The sequence below is a fragment of the Rousettus aegyptiacus genome, unplaced genomic scaffold (genome assembly GCF_014176215.1).
Source record: "Rousettus aegyptiacus isolate mRouAeg1 unplaced genomic scaffold, mRouAeg1.p scaffold_m13_p_15, whole genome shotgun sequence".
Lineage (NCBI taxonomy): Eukaryota > Metazoa > Chordata > Mammalia > Chiroptera > Pteropodidae > Rousettus > Rousettus aegyptiacus.
This window is the reverse complement of record NW_023416290.1, coordinates 28833848-28852948: the sequence shown is the minus strand read 5'-3', so window position 1 is coordinate 28852948 and position 19101 is coordinate 28833848. Positions and strand designations below refer to the sequence as shown.

Sequence of the window (19101 nt, the reverse complement as noted above, 5' to 3'; positions counted from 1 at the left end):
ACATTATGAAGAATGATGTGAAAGTTTTCAGAGCAAGCTCTTGACTGTGGGAAGTGATCATAATCAAGTATCACGGAGAAAGGGTGGCAGCTGTTACTTTTTATCAAGGAAAGCAAAAGTCCTTTTTGTTCTTGTTGGTGGATAAATGTTTGCAGTTGGCAGTTTGCCAGACTCCCAAATCAGTCGTTCTTGATGAACTTGTTTTCTGGAGAGGCTGAAATGCTTGGCAGTTCACTTAGATCCCACTCCTGGTGTTTTCATCTGTGCATGTCAATCACCTTGGAAAGGAACTCACTTGTTACCAAATAAATGCAACATTGAGTTGTTGTGGGCCGGTTAGCTCACTTCCATCCTTGCCTTTTTGCCAAGTTGTTCCTGGCAAGCATTAAGATTTGCATAAGTTGCTTTTTCATATTAGAGGCAATTTCAGTTTTTCTTCAAAGTGCTCTTTTTACTGCACAATGGTGAAAATCAAAGAAGGGAAGACACATTAGTTTGTAAAGCAACAGAAGCTACTATGGGCTGTTTACAGAGCTCTAGGGAAGGTTATAATCTGATGAACAAGACAGACAAGAATGAAAGAATAAAGATAGTACAATCTAAGCATTTGATATATAAAACATTGCAATATATAATTCTATATGTAATTTGAAATAGTGAAAATCAATTCATTCAAGAAACATTTTTGAGTGTTTAGTGTGTGCCAGAAGGTAGGGACGTATTGGTGAATAGGATATAGTTATTATGTTGGAAGAAGCTCACAGGTTAGAAGAGGAACACTGACCTGTAAATAAATAAGGGAATAAACTGGTTGGGAGCCAGAGCTTAATCTGTGGAATATACTGAAGTCACAAATGAGAGAATATCAAATCTATTGAGGGATGGGGAGCAAATAGGGAGCAGGGAGTTTGTACATACCATTTTCTTTATGCATTTAGTTGTTGATAAGTATTTGTGTTGTTTTCACCTTTTGGCCATTGTGAGTAGTGCTGCTATGAACATGTGTGTACAAGTATTTGTGAACCTGTTTTCAATTGTTTTGGTATATATCTAGCAGTGGAATTGCTGGGTCATATGGTAATTCTGTTTAACTTTTTGAGGATGCCAAACTTTTCCATAGCAGCTGTACCAGTTTAAATTCCCACTAGCAATATACAAGGGTTCCAATTCTCTTCATCCTTGCCAACCCTTATTTTTTAAAATTATATTCATCCTAATGGGTGTGAAGTATTTCATTGTGGTTTTGATTTTTTCCTAATAACTAAAGATGTTGAACATATTTTCATGTGCCTATTGGCCATTTGTACACCTTCTTTGGAGAAATGTCTATTCAAGTCCCTTTGCTCATTTTTTAATAGGGTGGTTTATCTTTTTGTTGCATTGTAAGAGTTCTTTATATATTAGGGAGAGTATATCCTTATGAAATATATGATTTGCAAGTTTTTCTCCCATCCTGTATATTTCCTTTTGACTCTTTCGAGGGTGTCATTTGATGCACAAAAGTTTTTAATTTTGATGTTCATTTTTTTTTTTTTTTGTCACCTAAGAATCCATTGCTAAATTCCAGGCAATAAAGAGTTATCAGTATGTAACGTTTTCTTCCAAGAATTTCATAGTTTTAGCTCTTCTGTTTAGGTCCTTGATCCATCTTGTGTTCATTTTTGTAAGTGGTCTGAGGTTAGGTTCCAGTTTCATTCTTTTGCAAGTAGATACCCAGTCATCCCAGTACCATTTGTTGAAGAGATTATTCTTTCTCCATTGAATACCCTTGGCACCCTTGTTGAAAATCAATTCACTATATATGTAAAGGTTTATTTCTGGACTCTTAATTGTATTTGATTGGGGCTATGTTTATCCTTGATGCAGGACAGGGAAAATTTCCTCAAATATGAGGAGAGCAAGCCCTGTACTGAGAGAAGAGGGTCCTTTAGCAAAAAGTGTAGAAAGAATTCAACATACATGCCAAAGTTCGATCTAAAAGGAAAGTTTATTAGAACAAGGGTAACGCTGCATACACAAAGAGTAGTCTCCTCTCAGAGGCAGAGAGTGAGAGGGCCTAGGAGAGATGAGGACAGTGAGAGAGACAAAGTAAAGAGTACCAAGAGGAAGACAGTGAAAGCAACTAGGAGAAAAAAACTGAGAGGTTCTGAGAGAAAGATATTGAGAGTAAAGGAAGTGAGAGGGACCCCAGAGTGTGGGGAATTCAGTTTATATACCATTTCCTAGTTCCTATGAGTTACAGTTTAAATACTTTGTTTACCCATTTCCTTTGATATGACATACAGTGAGGAAGGGGAAGGGTATGCAGTGTGAAAAGGAAAGAATGTATAGTATGAAAGGCTTGCTGGCAGTTCTAAGCCTTTAATCCATAGGTTCCCCCATGGTTTTAGCCATTGGTAATGAATGATTTTATTTTGCATAGGGCAGCCACTTAAAAGACTGTTTTCCCTTTTTCCCCTTCACAGGTGTGGGAAATGCGTTGTTAACAATCCTAGCAGAAATCTTCCTTTGTTCTGCAGGTGTCCTCCAGGCCTGGCTGCAGAGCTGATCAGCATATTGCAGTCTCTGAATGTGGCTTGATTTAATATTTTAATTCTCTTGCCTCCTCCCTACATTATCCTTATGCCATTCACAGTTTTGATTACTGTAGTTTTACAGTAAGTTTTGAAATCAGGAGTGTGTGTCCTCCGTATTCGTTTTTTTTTTTTTTTTCCAAGATTGTTTTGGCTGTGTGGGGCTCCTCACAAATCCATATGAATGTGTGGATCAGATTTTCCATTTCTGAAAAAAAAAAGGCTGTTAGAATTTTGATAGGGATTGTACTGAATCTATAGATAACTTTGGGTAATACTGTTATCTTAACAATATTAAGTCTTCTAATCTATAAACATAGAATGTCTTTCCATTTAGTTGTCTTTAGTAAATTCCAAAGCAAAAACCACACTAATGCAAAATATTAATAATAGAGGAATCCTTCAAAAGGGAAAAAAGGAAATATATGGGAACTCTATTATCTGCTCAATTTCTTGTAAAACTAAAAAAATGCTCTAAAAATAGTCCATTAATTGAAGGAAAAGAATCGCACACTATTCTTGGGTCAAAAAGAAATTCAAAGCTAAGAAAATCAAGCCATATAAAAACCACCAATAATAAAAGCCCTACAAGGTATATTAGTTACAGAGGTTAGGGGAAATTCGGTAGACATAAATATATATAGTAATAAATAAGATATGTGAATATAAATAACTTATACATCACTATAAGAATTAGAAAGAGAATAGCATGCATACAAGCCTAATGAAAGCAGAAGGAATTAGTAAATTCCAAAGCAAAAACTATAAAGAAAACTAAAGCAAATAGAAAAATGTTGGAAATAATACATATGAATGCCAGAACTTGGTCTTTTAAAAAAATACAGTAAAAGAGATAAACTATTAGTTAATAGAGGAAATTGGTTGGTTGAGGAAGGGGGTGGATGGGAGATTGATTTTAAAAAATTAAAAATAAATTATTAAATAAATACCAAAAGGCACAAACAATAATGTAAGGCACACCTGTGAAACCACCAGCAACCTAAATGTTTGTTATCAAAGAATTTGAAGCCCCTGTATACTTCTCAATTACACCTCCTTCCAGTTCACAAAGATCTTAAAATTTTAGTGTTTATCATTTCTATGCATCTTTGTAATTTTATAACATATATATGTCAAGTTACATTTTTGTACATGCTTTGAACTATGTGATTTTATACTACCTATTTTTCAACTTGCTTGCTTACCCTTGTTTTTAGATGGTCTGTTAGTAGATACGGTACTGGTTCATTCTTTTTTATATACTACTACATTGCATAACTATGTCACAGTTTACTTATTCTTGTTAATGACAAGTTTACAGCTTTTCTGCAACTATAAAGTGTTGCCATAAACATTCTTGTATCTGTAGGTATTTTTTTTTTGGCATCTGAGCAGGAATTTTCCTAGAAGTGAGGTAGGTGCGTGTAATTTCACTAGATAATTCTTAATTGCTCTCCCAAGTCCTCGTGCCAATATAGACCACCAAATAGTTCCAGTTGCTGCAAAGCTCATCAACAGGAAAGATAGGGAGACTTGCTTTCCATTCTGCATTTTTATGTTGATGGCATTTTACATTTTACAGGTTTTATTTTATTTTGTATTTTATTTCAATTAATCCTCACAAAAAGCCTGTGGGTTATTTATTATTAGTCACATTTTGGAGGTGAGAAAATAAGAAAAAAATCTCGTCCTAGGCCGTTTCTTTTCTTCTTTTTAAAGAAGTGTCTAACTTTTCCAGTTCTCTCATTGCACCTTTTTACGGCCAGGCCAGGAACGACGACTTGCGAGCGGTTTCACTGGGTATCCACAGTAGCAGCCTTCCCCGCCCCTCCTCCACTTCTCTAAAGACTGCTCTGCACTCCGCCACCCTAAGGCCGTTGTGGCTTTGTAACGCGGTAGAAACACAGGGTTTGGACCGCTGGAGCCGCCGTAACCAACCCTCTCTTCTTCCTCCGCTGTCTCCGTGCTCCGAAGGCGCCCTGCGCCGCGCTGGCCGGCGTCTTCGGTCAGTACCGCGCTTCGGGATAGGCCAAGGCTTGCGGCGCTAGCGCTTCGGTCACCGGAAGTGCTGCCGTTTCTTCCTGTCCTGAACCACTGTTGCCGAGGTTGGAGGGTTGCCCCGGAAGTCCTCCCCCTGTCTCCCTCCCGCGGCAAACATGGCGGTGGACTCGGCGATGGAGCTGCTATTTTTAGATACTTTTAAACACCCGAACGCTGAGGTAAGGCTTCCCCACTTGATTCCGATCCTACTTCTTGGCTTTGGGACTCTTACAAAAGACCCATAGGTATGCCTCGACTTTTTCTGCTGCCGATTGCCACTTTAATTCTTCACATAAGGCCCCCCTACTCCCAGCAGGGTGTTGGCACCGCGTCTGAGGGAGGGCATCGGTGGCCTTCACGTTTCCCTGCATTACCTTAGACCCCCGGGTCTTTGGTTGAGTTGGCCGTTCTGCTTGCTTTGGGCCCCCAGCCCCTCGTCACCTTTGGGCCTAGAAAAGATCTTGGTCCTCGAGTTTACCTTAGGTGGTATTTGGGAGGGATCTCAGACAGCTTGTGTTTGACAATAGTGCCGGTGACCGAGCAGGTCATACTGGCTTCGTGGTTCCTAAATCCCTTCTCCTAGATCCCTTTTCTAACGAGAGTTAGGTTGCCCAGATGTAACACTCATTAGGTTTAGGATTGCAGCGTTCTCCAGTTTGTCCTGAAACTATAATAGTTATTTCTTGGAAATATTTCACATATTAGAACATGAAATACTTAACATGGAACGGATTTTGCGTGGAGAATTTTTGCAAGGAGGGAAAAATTGAGAGAATTGTAGTCAAACTGTAAGCACAGTTGTATTGTCGTTTTGAGGGGCGAGGGTGGGGAATTGTGGAGTAATCGTTCCGTAATAACCTTAGCGCCCTGAATATATGACTGACTGGTTCAGCGATATGTAAATTGAATATGGCTAGGTAAGTAAAGGCTCTCGAAAGCCGGTCAAAGATGCACATTAAAGTTTAAAAAACCTCAGAACTCACATATTTTTTTTCAGCGTAAACGTAATCATTTTAGAGAATTATTTTTTTCTTCGGAGATAGTGATAATAGTGGTTAGTGGTTTTTATCTAAATGCTTTGCTTGGCAAAATAAAAAATCAACAACGTTGGTCTTATAATTATTTTAACGAATGATTTTTAGGTCTAAAAAAAGGTTTGGAAAGTTTAGCATGTCTTACTGACAGTGAATTAATTTGCAGTCTCTCATTTCGGGTGTCAATTAGCTGTTTGTCCTGTCACCATAATTCTGACTGTAATTCCAGCTCGGTTTTACAAAACTTACAGTGGAGGCAGTAGTTGGATCTCTAGATCCTGGTTTCCTGGGACCTTTACCTGTATTTGAAGCCTGTTTTTATTTTTTTTATCTTTTTTGCTTTTCAATTACAGATAATGTTGTATTATTTTATATTAGTTTCGCTTGTACAGCATAATGGTTAGATGTTTACATAATTTACAAAGTGATTCTCCTCGTTAGTCTAGTAGTACCCACCTGGCACTATCCAGTTATTGCAATATTATTGACTAAGGATATGAATTATTGGGATGTTTTGTTCTCAACGAGTTTATAACTAAGTATTGGAGATTAGGTCCACAACATTATGATTCACTTTAGAATGTTATGAATGCATAAAGAGACAGTGGGAATTCCTTGGGGTTTGTCACCATTTTTCCAAAATGCCCATCACTTTCTGACATATTAGGAACCCAGTCAATATTTACTTAGTTCCCTTTTGTGGTACAAATAAAAATAAAGGATATGTGATTTCAGAAGAGGGAGAGATCACTTAATTTGTATCAGGGAAGACTTCATTAAGGCAGTTTGCATATGATATGTTCCACAGTTGTAGATAGGAAAATAGGGCATTCTCCTGGAGTGGTCAGTATTCCGTAGTGTATACGTCAAGTAGCAGTGTGAAGTGGCACCTGAAAGGCAGTCCGAAGCCAGATCATGGAATTCCCTGAATGCTCAGCAAAGGAGTATGGACTTTATTTTGTAAGAAATAAGAGTTTTTGAGCAGGCAAATTACATGATTACTAAAAATACATTAGGTAGACTGATCCATTTTAGTAATATCTAAGGTGGTTCAGAAAAATTAGAGATGGCAAATCAAGAAGAAAAGATGAGAGATGTAATGAAAACCTGAGTTAGAAAATGGGCAGTAATCATTAGCATTTATTTTCTACAAGACACTGCTTTGGTAACTTAAAGACATATTTAATCTTTCTATCAGTTTTGAAAGATTGTTATCCCCATTATATAGATAAAGAACTGAATGTGAGAGGTCAGGTGACTTTCCTAAAGGGGTATAACTGGACTGACACACATCAACATGCATTTCCTGGCTCTAAAGCCATGTCATGCTGTGTCCCAGTGGAAGTGGATAGATACAAGTTAAATTTTGGATATATAATTGACAGGATGGCAACTGATGCTGCGAGGAAGAGTAGTTAAAAATGTTATTCTAGTTTTAGAGGCTAGAGACGGGTGGGGCTACATTGATAGTAATAAAAAAGTCTGGAAGTGGGTTTGATGGGAACAAGATAATTTGTTTTTGATGTGTTTAGTGATACACCAGGTAGATTTGTATGGAAGGAAGTTGGGAATCTGTTTAAGAATTATTTATGAAAACCACTGAAGGTGAGGTATAGCTCTAGGAAGGAATTTTTACAAGTAATAAAGATGAAAACCCCATTGCCCTTGCTTTCAAAGGAATTTTAATCTGATGGAGATGACAGACATTCAAGTTTCACAAAGGGAATACTTTAAGGGGTTTGAGTGGTTCTAAATGAATTACAGATTGTGGTTTGTATGCCACTTTTTAACCCGTTTCCTGTTTGCCTCAAGAATACTCACCAGCAGTGCCACCAAGATAAGGCACAGATTACAGTCCTAACCTTACCCCCAAAGTTTGCCATGAAATATTTTGCTTGTATTATTTTTGCATTTTTCTAGTATATCAACAGTCTTTGAAAACCAATGACATCATTCTACTTATAGCATTCTGCTTTATGTAAAGTGGTTATTTCATTTATAAACTATAGTAATTCTTGATTGCTAAAAATGTCAAATCCTAGAAAATGTATCATTCCTACTTGTGATGTTAACATCATTCTCGAACAGTGTTAGCTGAAAAGTTATTCAATGAATCTGATTTATGTATACGTTTTCTGTTACATTAGGATTAGAAACAAGTTCTGTTTAGAAATAACTCCAAAAACAGTTTTTATATTTTACTTTCACATTGAAAATCAGTCAGATTTGCTTTAGCCTCAAAGAGCGTGTTTATGTAAAATTAAATTAACTCTGGCAGTGAGCCGTGCATTTTTTTTTCTAAAAGGGAAATGTGTTTAACACATATTTTAGTAAATTTTGATTTTATTACAGAAAAATTAGAATATATAGGAAAGTAAAGGCTTTCATAATCTCACCTTTCTAAGTCTCAGCTGTCATTAACAGTTTTCTTTAAATTTTTTCCAAAACTTGTAATAAATATGTGTACGGGTATGCTTAAATGTGTGTACCTACCACTCAGGTTAATGTACCAATACTTTGATACTGTTTTATAATTTTTTCTCATCTAGCAATGTGTTGTGTATCTTTATAAATTAGGAAATACACTTATGTAACATTTTAAAGTAAGCTTCATTTTTAAATATTTACTTCTTGAACTAGGTAAAACATGTATGAGGTACAAATTCAAAAGGTACAAAAGGATATATAATAAAAAGTCTTTTATCCCTGTCCCCAAGCCATCCTGCTTCCTACCATAGATGTTCTGTGTAATCATTTTTATTGGCTGCATAATATTTCTTTAAGTTTTAATACTATTGTTTATATATTAAATTCTCATACTTTTAGGCTTATGACTTTTTTCCCCACTCTTTAATTCCCCACTCCCCCCCACTTCCACCTCTGACCTACGGATGTTGCTGTCTCCCCTTAAGAACTGGATCTTTGAAGGCGGGGTATCACCTCCCAAGTGCTCATGGTGCACACCCAGGGCCTGGTGCATCTGGGGCCTGGTGCACCCAGGGTATAGCCTGTGGCCCCACCTGGGGCACGGACCCCGGATTTTCTGCGTGTAGAACAGATGTACTAACCACTATACTGTGGAGCCACCCAGGCTTATGACTTTTTACAGTGACGTGATATTCCTGATGCCAGATTTTTTTTATATATCTTTATTTCTTTATTTCGGAGTGGAATTGCTGGATTAAAATTCAGTCTTACAGGAGTGATTGATGCTAAAAAGTTCTGTTTTTCAGAGTTTCTTTATGAAATTAGTTTGGAACTAATTTCTGGACAGAAATGATAATGGAAGTGGTAGGAATAAATGAGATAGCCTTAGTTTACCCTTAGGAGAGGGTAATAAGAGAAGAGAAGATAGTTACAGGGATAAAAAAGTGAGGAAAATAGCTATACTGTGACCTTTCAGCACACAGTGATTCCTTCGGAATGGATGACGTGGTTGGAGTCCTAGAATCTGACCAGTCTGTTCTTCACATTCCTATTAGCTCCCTAATCATAACCTTTCTATAATTTCCCATGTTTAACCTGTCTTCTGAGGTTTATGTACTCCTCTAGATATTTTAAGACCTTACTTCACTGTAATACTTTTTAAACTCTGAAAATGCAATTTAATCAACTCTTATTAAGTACCTATTAAAAGTCATTCATCCATTAAACGAATATGCGAGACATTATGAATACGAGTAAACTGAGACCTGGTTCTTGTTTTTTTGAAACACCACTGGAATGGAGAGAGAAAAGAGATAATTAAATTTAGTTTGATAGGAGTTTTTGGATAAATAGAGAGAGGCACCCATCTAGATGTGATCTCACTCATCTTTCAAGAGAAAGTTGACATCCAAAAGGTGTTGGGACAGAAAAGTGTAGGAGGGTTCTGAGCAGAGACAATACCATGAGTGAGGGCATGAAGATGTGAAAGAGCATGGTTTGTTGGGCTATAAATTCGAAGTGGTAAGAAGAGATGGTACTTGTTTCTAAGACTAAGGAATTTGGCTTGTGGACAGTAAGGAGCAGGGAATTGATAAATTTACATTCTAGAAAGGCCACAATTGCAATAGGAGAATCGGTTAGAGGGGGCCAAGAAAGAATCACAAAACCACTTAGGATCCTGATGCTGTTATCCAGAGTGCACAGTGTCTAGAACTAGACGAGTGACAGCAGGAATGAAGGGATTTGGGAGCTGTTAAGAGCTTTCATCATCAGGAATTGATGTTTGTATTAATAAATGATTTAGGTGTGAGAGAATGAGAAAGAAGCTAAGGATAATAATGGTTTCTGTTTTGGCCATTGCGTGGATGGTGGAGCTATCATTAATATAGGAGAATTTAGTTTTGGACTTGATAAATTTCTGGTGTCGAAGGGACATTCAAGTGGAGATGTCCAGTTGGCATTTTGATATAGTGGTCTGGGGCTCAGAAGAGAGGTCCTAGATGGAGATACAGATTTGGAGTCGACTTCTGGCAGTGGATGAAAATCTCATTTCTTGTAATTCTATTGATTGTACTTAGCTACTCTGCCTGGCTTCCCTTGCCCAATTTGCCCTCTAGCTGTGGTGAATTATGTTTACATTTACTTGACCCTTCCAAGTTTTTCTTTGCTTTCCTTTTGTGTATGCTTCCTTTGCCTGGAAAGCTCTTCCTTCTCCTTCTCTTCCATTGATTCTTGTTTTCCTTGAAGATTTAATTAGCTCAGCTACTTTTGGGAAACCTTTCCTGACATTTCCCCCCTGCCCACAAATGTTTGCCTGCAATCTTAGTTAGGTAAATTTCTCTACATTTTCATGGTTTCCTGTGTGAGTCTGTCATGGCAGTTTATTGATTTGTCTGCCACAATAGATTGTGCCTTAATGGTAGAGATTATGTCTTGTCTTTGTATCCACAGGACTTAACATATCTTGGAACATAATAGACATTTAATAAATGTTTAGAAATAATTATGGAATAAAAGTGGTATCACCTAATGCAGAAACTCTAATACTTACAAAATAGATTTTGTGGAACCTTAAGCTCATTTTTGTAGGCCCACGGACGGTGACTGTACCCTAACTGCTACTAATACCATTAATTAGTGGAAGATAGAATTGATAAACCTTTGTTCTAAGCTTCATTTGTAAATGTTGATGCAACTTTTTAACCATGTAACAAGGGAGCATACGTCATGTGCTACATAACAATATTTTTGTTTAGTGACGGACTAGATATATGATAGTTGTCCCATAAGATTATAATGAAGCTGAAAAATTCTTATTGTCTAGTGTTGTAGCTGTTACAATATCCTAGTGCAACACATTACATGTTTGTGGTGACACTGGTGTAAACCTATGCTCTGCCAGTCATATAAAGTATAGCACTTAATAGTTAAATATGGTACATAATCCTTGTAATGATAATAAATGACTATGTTACTAGTTTATGTATTTGTTATACTATATGCTTTATTGTTATTTTAGAGTGTACTCTTTCTACTTATTAAAAAAGAGTTTGCTGAAAAATAGTATGCTGTTATACCAGCAGCAGCTTCATACATGTTGTGTTTACCTGTCTTGACTGCATCATTTTCTCTTATGCTTTATTTAATCTCATATTCAGTTCATAATGGCCCCTAAGTGTTTGTACAGTCACTAATGACACGTTTCTCAGAATGTGTCCTCATCATTAAGCAACACATAACTCTAGTAGATTTTTTAAGTAGAGGAGTTCCTTACAGGAAGGACACAACACCAAAGTTTGAGGCAAAATGTTTATTTCTTTTATATAACTCTCTTGTCATATTTGTTGAATACCTACAGCGTATTTGTAATAATTAGGATACAAGTTGAACTGCTGTCAAAAAAAGTCAAAATAACAGAGGATTTTCTCTTTCGATAATCTGATTGTAAGTATTCTAGGCCTAATAGGGTAGCTCTAGGTTCTTCTTTACTGTTCCTCTGCCATCTGTAGAGTACTGCTGTCAAAAAAGTCAAAATAACAGAGGATTTTCTCTTTCAATAATCTGATTGTAAGTATTCTAGGCCTAATAGGGTAGCTCTAGGTTCTTCTTTACTGTTCCCCCGCCATCTGTATTGTATCGTCCAAGGTAGCATACCATAACTTCAGTGTTCTAGAAAGGCAGCAGAATATTGAAAGGAGAAGTGGAAGGAGCTTCTGAGGTCTGACCCTTCCCTTTAAGGACATGGCCCAGAGTTGCCTACATCATATTCATTTTATCCCATGAACCAGAATTTAGTAATCACATGTTTACCCTGGCTTCCCAGGAGTCTGAAATACCAGTTTTTAGCTCCCTTTGCCCAACTCAGATTTCTCTACAGGAAAAAGAAAATGGGTATTGGAAGGCAGCGCTAGCAATCAAACTCACTTTGCATTCGTCCTCTTTCATTTATATCTTTGAGAGTTTCAGATGCACTTGAATAGTATGAATAGTAAGATTTCTATACCTATATATTTAATTATAATCTCAGTTTAAAATGCAAAATTGGGAAGTCATTCTCTGCCACATTTTAGGAAATACTGACTTGAACAGTCTTTTGGTCTATCGAATGCATGATATTTTTTGCAACTTCAAAAGAGACACAAGACTTGGTCTTTCTAGATACAAATAATGTGAACCATTCTTCTCATCATGAACTTTGACCACGAGGTAATGATGGTTGGCTGAACTGCTAGAAGTTGATGTAAAATAATCCAAAAACAATGTGAAAATTTTGTTTTTAAATTATTGATTACAAGAGCTTTATTTGTTTAATATTGCGTCAAATGATTTTTCTTTTTTAAATTCAGTGAGGGACTAATTCAAAAAGATATATGCACCCCTATGTTCACTGCAACGCTATTTACAATAGCCAAGATATGGAAGCAAGCTAAGTGCCCATCAGTAGGCGATTGGGTAAGGAAGTTGTGGGGTGGGTGTGTGTGTGTGTACACACACACACATATACATATATATATCTCAGAATATTACTCAACCATTAAAAAAATGAAATCTTAACCGTTTGCAAAGACATGGATGGACCTAGAGGGTATTATGCTAAGTGCAATAAATCAGACAGAGAAAGACAAATACCGTATGATATCAGTTATAGGTGGAATCTAAGAAACAAAATAAACAAACAAACAAAATAAAAACAGACTCATAGATACAGAGAATAAACTGATGATTGCAAGATGGGAGGGAGTTTGGGTGGCTGGGTGAAAATGATGAAGAGATTAAGAAGTACAACTTGGTAGTTCAAAATAGTCACAGGAATGTGAAATATAGCATAGGGAATATAGTCAATAATATTGTAATAACTGTCTAGTGCCAGGTAGGTTCTTGACTAATTGGGGGGATCACTTTATCACCTCATTCTTCCGGCCCTCCAACCCCAATCTCTTTATTGAGCTTGAATGATTATACATGTGACTGCAGAGATATTAATGTTTTGATTACAAAGTACTGCCCCAAAGGTCACTGGGCGTGCTAAAGTACTATGCAGTATTTGTATCATATTACCTTTCTAAAAATCTAAAACATCAGGATTTAAAAGGCATCTGGCTTTAGAGGTTTCCAATAAGGGATTGTAGGTCTGTATTGGCCTAAGCAAAACATCATCAAGGAGGCAGTGTTATTCTACAAATGGAGAAATTTAACTAGGTACATTTATCATCAATAATTTTTAAAAAGTGATTTATACATCATTGTAAATTGTGTAATAGCACTGTTTTAATGATATGGAATTATTTTAAGATTATTTGTGGTATTCTGGATGAAACAAATTGATGATTTTGAATAGTAAATTTCGAATAGACAGAAGTGTTTTGCTTACAGTATGTCTCCTTCCCCACGCCCCCTGCTTTTTTTTTTTTTAAGCAAAGTTCTCATATAGATGTGGTTCGTTTTCCATGTGTGGTTTATATCAATGAAGTCCGAGTCATACCCCCTGGAGTAAGAGCCCATAGCAGCCTACCTGACAGTAGAGCATATGGGTAAGTCAACTTACTTTCTAAAAGTATTTTTGACTAAAGATTGCCTTAGAAACAGATTCTCAAATGCAGATTTTTAAGGTAATATTTTGTAAGTAAAAAAAAAAAAAACCAAAAAACCCCTAAAACTTTATTCAGTTAAGGTAATGTTATATAACATTGTAAATTGGCTCTAGGTTTTCTATATAATCCACATATCATTATAAACTTGAAAAGAGTAATTGACCTAATTACTTCACTAGATTAAATTTTTCTTTTTTCTTTTTTTTTAAAATTAGTGGAAATAGGTTTATATTCTCCAAAATATTCTAAGGTGTCATAATCTAGTAGATGAAATGGTTTTAACTCCTTTCCTTGAAAATAAGAATTCGAATATTTAGAAATATGTTTTTTATGTTATTACATTTTTTATTTTATTGTAATCAGTTTTCATAACTTATTGATGTTCTTCCTAACGTGATACATGTATCTTAAAAAATATGTAGCTTCACATTAGCCATTAATTGTATTTAACAAGTCGTTATTTGATGCTTTTTCTCTCTTAGGCTCTGTGGGAAATACACAAAATGTGAGAGAGAGTCGTTGATAACTTTATAACAACTGAAATAAAACAGAGGAATTTGATCTTTGTTGTAATATGAATAATCATTTGATTTTAGTTATATGAATTGGAGATATACACTAAATTTTGGTTGTGGAAACATGAATATATATTAAATATATTTCCATGACTTTTTAGCTTATAGCCTATTAATCTTATGTATCAGTACCATATTTCCTTATGGACATGATGTGATAGCTCATTTTCTATTGTGTGAAAGAGTTAAACCAGCTACTAAATGGTGAGTTTATGGTACAGATTCGAATTTCAGGGATCATTTCTTCATGATTGTCAAAAGTAGTTGGTTATTTGCAGAAGTATATATTAAATCTTCAAATGTCTTTAGGTCATTCAAAAGTAAAACAAGTATAAAAGCAGTAAGAATGTTTAATATTTATAATGAGATCATTATGATTGGCTTCTTACTTTTTTCCATGTTTAAGGAAATAAAAACTCATGTGTTCTTATAATTTCTTTCTACTTTTCCTATAAAGGGAGATTTGTGTAGAATGGGAAAGATGGAGCAATTTTAATATATCTAGCAGTCTTCTCTGTTGTACTGCTTTTGGTCAAGAAAGGTCTATTAGTAATCTATGGCTGCATAACAAATTACAGCGAATTTAGCAGCCTAAAACAGTAAAACATTTATTATCTCACACTATTTCTGAGGGTCAGGAACCTAGGAGCATTTTAGCTGGCTTAAGTTCCCTCATTAGGTTGTAGTCAAGATATGGGCCCAGCTGCAGTCTCAGATTTGACCTGGGTTGGAGAATTTGCTTCGAAGCTCACTCATCTGGCTGTTGGCAGGAGACTTCAGTCTATTGCCAGGAGATCCTCTCTCTGTGGTGTTCATGTCACAGCATGGGGTCCTCCAGAATGAGTGATCCAAGAGTGAGAATGCATGCCCTAAAAGGAAGCCATAGTCAGTGTGTTTTATAATTTAATATCAGAAGTGACATACTGTTGCTTTTACTGTATTTTGTTGGTTGTATATTCTACTTGTACAGTATGAGAGGGAACTGCACAAGGGTGTGAAGACCACACCCTTTAGTAGGGATCTTTGGGGGCCACTTTGGAGGCTAGCTACTGCAGCAGGCCAAATAAATCTCTACCAGTAGCTGAAATAGGTAAGAGTATTTGTTACATATTCCTCTTTTTATCTCACCTTTTTCTTAGCCATTCTTGGGAGTAAATGGCTGTTCATGTTTTAATAATTCTAAATATGAAATTATTAGAAACAACTTTATACATAATATGTTACAGAACAGTAAAATAATTCATTCAGTAACACAAATGTAAGCTGTCAGGAAGCCTGACATTTCAAAGTTGAAAGTAATGTTAGAGATCAGAGGATATTTGTGTAACATACTTTACCAGTTTTTCGCATTATAAAATTCAGAACTATATAGGTAAGATTGAAATCCCTGTAATCTCTCCATCCTGAGAATCCTAACATTTGATGGATTGTGTTTTTAAATATATATGTATTTGTATATATATATATTTAGTTATTTTTTTGTAAATATACCTTATGCAAGGTTAGATTTGAGTCAACAAATTTTAAGATGAAAGTCTAGTGCAGTCAAATTACCATTGATTCTTTAAATCGCTTTTCAGTGACCAGGACCTGAGTCTTTGGTACCTCAAAAGTAAAGAACTGGCATTTCAGCCCTTTCCCCTTTTTTTGAGATTTTGGAAGTCAGGGTCTAGTTTGAAGAGGAAGGATAGGAGGAAGAGACTGGAGTTATTGAGCACATGTAGTTGAATTCAGATAAGGTAAATGCATGATACTTCTCTGACCCCATTGTATATACTGTTTTGTGTATTCCTTTATTTCATTTAATATTATGTCAGGAGTACTTTCACATCATTCAGTTTTATTTGAAAATATGATTTCTAATGGCTGCATAATCTGAGTGACTATACTATAATTTATTTGGCTAGTTCTTCATGTGGGTTTTTAGTTGTCAAATTACAAATAATAGTATAACAAATATCCTTTTGAAAAAAATCTTTGTATATCACTGTTTCCATAGACATACTTTCTAGAAAAAAGTATTTACGGATCAACTGGTGTGAACATTTTGTCAGTCTCCTGAATTTTATTGTCATGTTGTCTTTCAGAATGGTTACACTTGTTTGTACATCTACCAGAGGTGCATGAAAGAACCTCTGTGATAATATTTCGGGCCTCACACTTTTTACCATTTGAACTTTTTGTAAATAAACAACAAAGCCTGCAGTGTTTAAAATCAAGATTTTAGTTGAGCCTAAGGAATTTCAGCTAAGGGTGAAATACATGTCAAGTGTAGCAAGATTTCATTCCAATGCAAATTCAAATAGGTTTTAATCTTCACTATGTAAATCTCCCAGAAAAAAAATTTATGTAAATCACTGCTATACAAATTTTTATTTTATTAATTTTTATTTTTTTTATGGTGACATTGGTTAACGAAATCCAGTAAGTTTCAGCTGTACATTTTAACAGTAAGGCATTTATATGTTTACATTGTGTGTTCACCTCCCATAGTTAGATTTCTTTGCTATACAAATTTTAATTTTGGGTTTAAGTCACAATTCAGGGCTCTGATGCTAAAATTATTATAGTTTTGTATTAATGTGGATTAAGTTGAAATCAATTGTAATTTTGCAACTTCTGATTCTTTGTGCTAAAGAAAAAATAATATAAAGAATTATAAAATTCGATCACAATTAATTTGAATTTGCCTTTAAAATACGTTAAAATTTAAAAACATTTAGATGTTTTAGAATGGTCCAAGTAGCAGGCAAAAGATACTTGATTAAAATTTTTTCAAGAATATTCAAAGTGAATAGTTGGCCACTTGAGAATTGGATACGAATAAAATGACAGAAAATATTACAATTAACTGTATTTTGCTATTGAACCTTAGGAATGTTATATCTTAGTTCTAGAATTGATGTTAAATTTGTATTTACTTTTTTTTTGTTTTAATTTAGGAACTGTTTATTGCAAAGGCTGACATTTCAACTTTGTTTCATTCACAGGGAGACATCTCCGCACACATTTCAATTAGACTTATTCTTTAACAATGTAAGCAAACCAAGTGCCCCAGTTTTCGATAGGTTGGGAAGGTATGTACCTACTAGGTGATTTCACCAGAAACTCATAAGTTAGTAAGGAAACCTTTTTATTCTTTAGATAGGAGAAAGGGTATATATAGAGTAGTAGACCCAAGAACTCAGGGTTTAATTTTATCAATTGGCAATATTAAAGAAATGTCCTGCTCCTAAGATGTAGTTTATTTACAAAATAAAGAAGCCGTATTTTGCTTTTTATGGGTATATGCATTTCTTATACAGATCACATGATTTTCTAATAGCCTAATTTGGAAAAGATTGGTTTTCAGTTTTAAAAAACTATATGAACCCATTGGAAGCTAATATTTTGTCTATTTTTTTATATCACGCTACTGCATAATTTAAAATTCCTTAGTCATTTTATAAAATGGGAATTTTGTTAATAGATAAACTTCTTTTTGGATTATTTAACGTGTTAGGTGTTTTGATATCTGCAAAATAATTGACCATTAAATGGGTTTACTTAGAATTCATTTATAAAATAAATTTAAAAGGAAGCTTAAAAATGGAAAAATTTATATCCCTGTCAGGATATTATTATTCATAGTTTTTTTAGATTTTTCTTATTCTTTCATTTGTTCTTCACTCATTTGTTATTATGTCAGTAATTTAGCCTTTTTTTAAATGAAGCAGTTGATTTTTAATATTATAAAATTTTTAATGTCAGTACCTACTTGATAAAAATAGGTGCTTTTCTTTAATTTTGGTCCTAATATATTTTTTGAAGATTTTTTCTTATGCTATTGTTCTTGCTATACATTATGCTCTCGCTTATACATTAGAATTACCTGCAAGAGGGGGGTGTTTAAAAAAGAATATTGATACCTACAGTCACTCCAAATCAATTATATCAGACTCTCTAGAGAGTTTGTTTTATACTTTTTTTGATAACATTTTGCAGGGAGCACATTAAACCCAAACTTTGTACTTTATTAAATCAAAACAAAAATTTAGCTTGATTTTATTAAAATATATGTTTCTGGAAAGTCTTCTTCATGAATTGTGATGTTCAGTATCTGAACTCGTGTATTTATTCCTATTCTTTTGGCAGCCTGGAATATGATGAGAATACTTCCATCATCTTTAGACCCAACTCAAAGGTAATTGTGGAAGTCAGTTTTCAGCTTGTTACTAGTGTTTGTTTTCACTTCCATTCAAAGTTTCGATCCATAGAAACCAGTGGTGCAGAATGGCAGCTATTTTGGTTCTATTTCTACAGAATGTTGTCATTTCTCGCCCGACTCCTCTTGTATCCAGAAGCTATTTTAAAATGGAACAAAGACATTGTAATGTCATTCTCTACCTGTAAAGCTTGCTCTTCTAATTTTATACTTGAGTCAGGAAGAGGTCAGCATCTGTGCTTTTAGTTGGGCAAGTTCAGAAAGTGACAAGCATGTAAATTATTAGATACCAATGTGCCTTAGTTAAGTTTTCCTAAAAACACATATTTTATATTCCTTTCATATCAAAATTATGCCTTTTTTTCTTAATATACCAAATGCCATTCTAGAAGCATCTAGAAGATCTGATTTATAAAAGATCTGAAATCCAAAAATAATTGTGATTTAGTGTGAAACTACTTAGCCTGCTCTTTGTTTTTGGTGGAGGATGAGTATTTAATTTTCTGCATCCCGGTTGGTCTAAAAATGATCTTCCTTATCTTTTGATTTTCCTTCCAAAGAGAGTTCTACTTAGAATCCATCAGTCCCTGGGCATAGTCTTTGAGCCTTTTCTTTTTGTCCCTCATTTTTCCTTTACTAGAGTTTGCTAGAGTTAAC

General features: G+C 35.0%; 1 protein-coding gene and 1 long non-coding RNA gene across 3 annotated transcripts in view; one reads left to right on the top strand and one right to left on the bottom strand.

The window, feature by feature from the left end:
* Nucleotides 1-2696: 2696 nt before the first annotated feature.
* Nucleotides 2697-4633, bottom strand: LOC118611994. Its single transcript, XR_004954618.1, has 2 exons — nt 3779-4633; nt 2697-2781 (listed from the first exon to the last, which is right to left on the bottom strand). It is a non-coding gene; the product is annotated as an uncharacterized LOC118611994 (long non-coding RNA).
* A 27-nt stretch (nt 4634-4660) lies between these two features.
* VIRMA (vir like m6A methyltransferase associated) overlaps nt 4661-19101 on the top strand; it is a 55486-nt gene continuing 41045 nt past the window's right edge. For both annotated transcript variants that reach the window (XM_016156057.2, XM_016156056.2), the window contains exons 1-4: nt 4661-4792; nt 13490-13605; nt 17231-17317; nt 18375-18423. In XM_016156057.2, the coding sequence (XP_016011543.2) occupies nt 4730-4792; nt 13490-13605; nt 17231-17317; nt 18375-18423 (315 nt within the window). In that variant the 5' untranslated portion in view covers nt 4661-4729. The remainder of the gene's footprint in view (nt 4793-13489; nt 13606-17230; nt 17318-18374; nt 18424-19101) is intronic.